We start from the raw sequence: 6709 nt of genomic DNA on the forward strand, positions 1-6709 counted from the left end.
AATCACAGCCCTCCCTTACCTTACAGAGAAAGAGGAGTCACAGCTCCACTCACAATAAAGAGGAAGAGTAGGACTCACTGACTTTTTGCTGCGTCAACACAGAAAAAGGTTAAGTGAAATAACTTAGATGTTAACTATCGGTCAATAATGCTTGTCTTTCTCTCAGACAGACAGGGCTTTACTGTCCGTAACACACACACACGCACGCACACACACGCACGCACACACACACACACACACACACACGCACGCACGCACGCACGCACACATCGCAAAATGAGCTAACGTTACGCTAAAAGCTAATCAGCCTTCACCTCAAGGACTGTGAGCGAGCTGAGCTACCGCCTATACCTCCAGATCGTCAACGGGCTCATAGTGATGTTACAAGTAGTTGACTGGGAGGTGTTTATTATGATATGGGGATCGTCCGCTGCATTATGCTCACCTGCTGAACACCTTTCTGCTAACATGCACCGTCTCTCCTCTCTGCCTGCCTCTGCCATGAGCCCTGATTCCATGCACTCTGAATACGCACTGCTGATTGGCTCTTACCGCTTTGCCTGTAACCAATCAGATGGTTGTGTGGGTGGGACAATGCTGGGGGCTGCAGAGACATAGTGACAGAGACAGAGGCAGTACGAAGCGTACCAGCTTGTTAAGACTTTAGTTTAGCACAAAATGATAATATCAATACGTCTAATGAAGTCAAATACAAATAAGGCAACAAGAGAAGTATCCTACACTTCTCTTTTGTAAAGTAAATGTGAACATGCGATATGGGCATCTACATCGACTATATGATTTGCCTGAGAAGCCGGACAGGACAAAAAAACAAAAAATGTTTTGTTTTTTTTAAGACTTTAGTTTAGGCGGTGGGTAATGTGTTGATGTTGTTAAGGTGGCCTGGCAGTATAGCTCGGTTGGTAGAGCGGCCATGCCAGCAACTTGAGGGTTCCAGGTTCAATCCCAGCTTCTGCCATCTGAGCCATTGTGTCCTTGGGCAAGACACTTTACCCACCTGCTCCCAGTGCCACCCACATTGGTTTAAATGTACACTTCCACGTGATGTAGAACAGTAGTACCACATTTTAAACATACACACACATCTAAAGAATATAAAAATAAATATATTTGGTGGGCCAAACAAAATGACTCGGGGAAACAATGTTTGGTATGGGCCATATGACTTAAAATCTATATCTTATTAACAATATATGTCACGATATATCATTTGGTATATGATTGCTAATAGAAGAATTTCAAAATGGGTTACAAAAGCTCCTAATTTGGCAGCTGACATATGCAGTAACATATTGTGTCTTTTCTAATTGTATTAATTTGGCGAAACAATTATTATTAATGTACTTGTTTATTTACTGTTAATATCTGGTTGCTTTATTTGAGAAAATAATACTGGAAATGATGAAATATTTTACTGCATATTTCATCAACTAAATTAGGAGCCTGTGTAGCCTGTTTTAAAACGGTTCTATTAATAATTCTATAAGAAATAATATATGACAGAATCAATTTTAAACCATCAACCGTCTATCCATTGTATAAAGTCCTGTTGTGCTGGTTTGTTTTTCCTTTCCTGTGAATAATGTTGTAAAGAGCAGCGTGTTTGTGCATCACTGAGATTTCAAGACAGTTCATACGATAACTTGTTTTTCCTAAGTGCATGTCAAAGTACTGAATGCATTGTGTGACTGAGCACAGATGGATGTTTCTAAAACGTGTTTGTCTTCTTGTGGCCTGCAGACGTCTGTGAAGAACATCTTCTCCCTGAGCAACATAAGTGGAGCTTCAGGATGGAGCCACAGCCCTCCCACATTAAAAAGGAAAAGAAACACCCACTGATCCCCCATTTTAAAGCGGAAGAGGATGACCCACTGACCACTCACATCAAAGAGGAAGAGGAGGACTCATTGACCCCCAATTTTAAAAAGGAAGAGGAGAAGCCACTAATAACCCATTTTAAAGAGGAAGAGGGGGACCCACTGACACCCCATTTTAAAAAGGAAGCGGTGGATCCACTGATCCCTCACATTAAAGAGGAAGAGGAGGAAGAGGGCATCAGTCAGCCTAAATGGTTGGAGGAGTTCCCAGTGACTGGTGTCCCTGTGAAGAGTGAAGATGATGAGGTGAAAGGTGAAAGTGAGGAGAGGGGAGGGGGGGAGCCTCCAAGCAGCAGCTCAACACAACACATGACAACAGAAGCTGATGGAGACCACTGTGGAGGATCACAAGCAGACAAGCTCTTAGCTCCACTATCAGATAGTGAGGACACAACGTCACACTCTCCTGACACTGATGATGAAGACTCTAAAGATGATAAGACATGTCACACTGACAACACTCACTTCACATCTTCTCTCTGTCACAAAACTTTTAAATATCCTAGTAAATTGAAAAGACACATGAGAACACACACTGGAGAAAAACCTTTTTCATGTTCAAACTGCGGTAAACATTTTACTCAGAGGCCAGATTTAAAAGTACACATGAGAACACACACTGGAGAAAAACCTTTTTCATGTTCTATCTGTGGTAAAGATTTTACTCAGAGGCCACATTTGAAAGTACACATGACAACACACACTGGAAAAAAACCTTTTTCATGTTCTATCTGTGGTAAAGATTTTACTCAGAGGCCACATTTGAAAGTACACATGAGAACACACACTGGAGAAAAACCTTTTTCATGTTCAATCTGCGGTAAAGATTTTACTCGAAGGGAAAATTTCAAAAAACACATGAGAATACACACTGGAGAAAAACCTTTTTCCTGTTCAATCTGCAGTAAATATTTTGCGCAACGACACTATTTGAAAGAACACGTGAGAACACACACTGGAGAAAAACCTTTTACATGTTCAGTATGTTGTAAAAGTTTTTTACAAAGTCAGCATTTGAAAAGACACATGAGAAGACACCCAGGAGAGAAAGTGTTGAGTTGCAGTGTGTGTGGTGAAAGATTGTCTTCTAAGTACCAGTGTAAGAAACACAAGTGTGCTGGTGAGAACAGCAGCAGCAAATGAAACTGCAGGATTTGAAATAAACTGTCCAGACTTTAACTTTGACCTTCTAAAAACATCAGCACATAGTTTCTAAGATTTATAGATGAGATATTTTAGATTATTACCTTTTTTCAGTCAAGTACTACACATGACAAGTGTTTTTTAAAGTTGTTCATGATTTATCCCCCTTTTTTAGAATTCCTCAAACATTATCAATTTCAGAAAACATGGGAACGTTTGGAATGTTTGGGAAAAGTTAATTATGTACATCATCCCACAGAGCTTTACTGTACATCCATCCATTTGTTCTACCACTTGTCTCTTTCATTTTATATGTATAGCATTTAATCACATACTTGTCCGCCAAAGGGTGTTGCGTTTTGGAGGAACTCCTTCTGTCAGAGTGCTGTTCACACTTCTTTTACTGCGGAAATCTACTCACAAAAACAATCCAAACAGTAGGAAACAAAAAATGATGGTGCGAAAAAGAGAAGACTAAATGTGCATTTTGGAAAAAATAACAAAAGCTACTTCTATACACAAATAAAGTCAACTTGGTTTGGAGTTACAAGACGTGCACACAACAAAACAACACCAAGATGGATGGCACTGGGAATGGCCAAGGTAGCAAAATACTCAAAGCATGGAATCAACTGGCGTGGAGTGGAATCGCCGAGTGCCATCCAGCTGTCAAGGTGCTGCTTAAGTAGCACCAGGGTCAATTGGAAGCAGCTGTGCACGTCCCACAACTCCGCCCACAAAGGCAACACAGGAACTCTAGGAGGAAGGAGAAATGTAAGAACAAGATCAACTGCACCAAAAGACGAAAACTGACTGTTGGAGCCAAATTTCCTTATTTGCTTATATTGTTTTTATTTTGTTTTCTCTGATTGATAGCTGGCTTCAGTTCATGCTGAATGTCCCTTTCTGCAGATTGCTCCGCCCACTTCCTGTTGAGAACCAGGAAGTGTTGACAGGGATGGGACTGTTGCTATGGTGCGGTTGCCATGGTAGCCTCCTTTAATTGTGTTCAGCTGGGAACACTGGGGGGTGATTGCATGGAGGACAAACAGTTTTGGAGCGTGTGGTGTGGTGTGTGGTCAGGTCTCACTGCTGTGACAATGTGCCACTCAAGGTCAGCATACATAATGTTCTAGAACCTACTTTTCATTTCATTTTGATAGCTTGGAATAAAGGGATTGTCATATCCAAACACATTTCTACAGTACTGGACATTCAATCATCAAACTGGTCAACACAGTATCAGTATCAGTATCAGTATCAGCCCAAAGATAAGTGCTGTACAATGAGAATAAAATGCCTCGTAGCCGATTATACAAATGTGATCAATTCATCTTGATACTGTCCTGCCACAGTGAATAGGTTTCCCTTTTTAAAGGGCAAATTCCTCCCAGGGTCTTTTGTCCTAATGACTGTCTGGATAAAGTGAGGAGAATATAATTAAGGAAAACAATTTATTTTACTAATAAACTAGATTAAGTAACACATTTTTACAGTTAGCTAAATTGGACAGAACACCTGCATCATCTTCTCAACAACACCCACATTCTTACAAACAACATATTTAAGAATGGTGGTGTTAAATACAAAGTGCATTCAGATACAAACAATTATTTTTGATGTTTACTCTATTAAAGGACATATATGTGCACATGTATGCACTGATTAAAAATACAGAACAATAATGCCCACGTTTAGACTTTCTCCATCAAACGCCATCTTGCTTTCTCCTCTTTTCTATTTCCAGCAGACTAGTAGAACATCTTAGGTGTATTGCTGCCCTCCACAGTCTATTAACAAAATGTCCTCCTCCTTCTGTCCTATGGCCCACACTACAGACTTGGACACAAACAGGAGAGAAAGTAAAAAGCAGCTTTAAGGAGGTCAAAACAAAATGTATGCATTCTTTCCAACGGCCGCTGGGTGGCAGCAGAGGCTCCATGTATCACCTGAAGAAACATTTGACTTCTGACCTTTCCACATTATTTCTCTCATCTTTACTGCTGGAGTTCAGCTCACTGAGGATGTAAGCTACATTTTGGTATCTTAATTATCTTTAATTATTCATAAACAGGCTTAAAACAAACCATTATTATCATTACTACCTCATTTCCCCCCACTCTCTACTAATTAAAACTATTCTAGCACAAAAACATTCAGGATGTTCATACAAAAAATATTACACATCCCCCAAACGTAACAATTTATTATGGTATTCATATAATATTACATTTAATATACACATGGTCATAACAGTGCTGACAATTTAAATTCCCTGTGGGGATTAATAAAGTATTTCTAATTCTGATAATTACATCACTCTCATAAAGCCTTCAATGCTGAATATGTTTTTTACCATAGCTCAGCTTCACAATGTTGGAATATTGACTGCTGATATTAATATTCTTCTATTGTTTACAATATTACAGTCTACTCTTTTTCTTTGCTCAAATGAACAGGATGGAAGTGTCTTTAATTGTCACTACTGAGTGTAATTATGTATATAATAATCTTCATTACCGCTTGATTTAACTCTCATTTTATTTTATCCATAGAGAACTTAACCATAAAAAGATGTCTGCACATCAATAAACCGTCACTAAACTTCAATAAAACTAAATACATCATATTTGAAGATTGTAAAAATGTAAAACACAAATTATGATGGATAATATTGAAATTAAAGGAATTAAGGTAATCGCATTTTTCTGAGTTAATATAGATGATGAAGTAAACTGGACACTACATGTAAGTCATATAAAGAAAACAATAAAACAATGGAGTGCAATACTAAAGAGAATAAAATACATACAAATATTAACTAGAATTATTGTAGCCAACTTCAGTTGAAACATACATTGTTTATTGCATAAAAGTCTGGGGACATACATATAAAACAATCACACCACAATATTCATATTACACAAAAAGTAATAAAGACAACTAATAGAATGGATTCTAGAGACCCAACAAATTATTCATAAAATCACACATTATAAAAGTAAAAGATCTTGTATAAAAGACAACTGTTCAAATGATGTATAAAGTAAATAATAATATGCTTCCAGAAGTGGTCCAGAAGATGTTTCAGATGTGAAGCAGTAAATATGAACTAAGAGGGATTTATGTGTACTCAAAAGCAAAGGTATGAACACATGTAAAACAAATATGTACATCATATAAAAGGAATTCATCTATGGAATTATCTACAATTAGAAAATAAAATATGTAACACGTCATTTTTCAAAAAACATATAAAACACTATTATGAATAAGTATAGAGGTAAATTATGGATATTTACACATACAATGTTTATTGCATGTAACATAATTGTATGTACTGTTTATTCTCACCCTTTCAGTCAAATTGTTGTGTTCATTTCAAAGTACACAAATGTGTATATTAAATCATGTACTTGACTGTAATAAACACACTAATCTGAAGTCTCTAATCTATAAATGTTAGAATCATATTAACAAGATTGTGTTAGACAAACAACAATGTCACACATGTTATATGTGCTGATGTTGTTAGAAAGTCAAAATGAAAGTCTGGACAGTTTATTTCAAATCCTGCAGTTTCATTTGCTGCTGCTGTTCTCACCAGCACACTTGTGTTTCTTACACTGGTACTTAGAAGAAAATCTTTCACCACACACACTGCAACT

General features: G+C 37.6%; 2 protein-coding genes across 3 annotated transcripts in view; one reads left to right on the plus strand and one right to left on the minus strand.

The window, feature by feature from the left end:
- LOC133547244 (gastrula zinc finger protein XlCGF17.1-like) overlaps positions 1-6709 on the minus strand; it is a 183889-nt gene that overhangs the window by 53790 nt on the left and 123390 nt on the right. The window lies entirely within an intron of this gene.
- On the plus strand, positions 1778-4142 carry LOC133547246 (gastrula zinc finger protein XlCGF57.1-like). The gene has a single exon (XM_061893014.1). It carries the CDS (start codon positions 1812-1814, stop codon positions 3039-3041), a length of 1230 nt encoding a protein of 409 aa, XP_061748998.1. The 5' UTR covers positions 1778-1811; the 3' UTR covers positions 3042-4142.

The sequence above is a fragment of the Nerophis ophidion genome, unplaced genomic scaffold (genome assembly GCF_033978795.1).
Source record: "Nerophis ophidion isolate RoL-2023_Sa unplaced genomic scaffold, RoL_Noph_v1.0 HiC_scaffold_81, whole genome shotgun sequence".
NCBI classification, from domain to species: Eukaryota; Metazoa; Chordata; class Actinopteri; order Syngnathiformes; family Syngnathidae; genus Nerophis; species Nerophis ophidion.

What these genes read in the sequence shown, in the direction of transcription:
- LOC133547246 (XM_061893014.1), top strand. Translation starts at nt 1,812, where the DNA reads ATGGAGCCACAGCCCTCCCACATTAAAAAGGAAAAGAAACACCCACTG.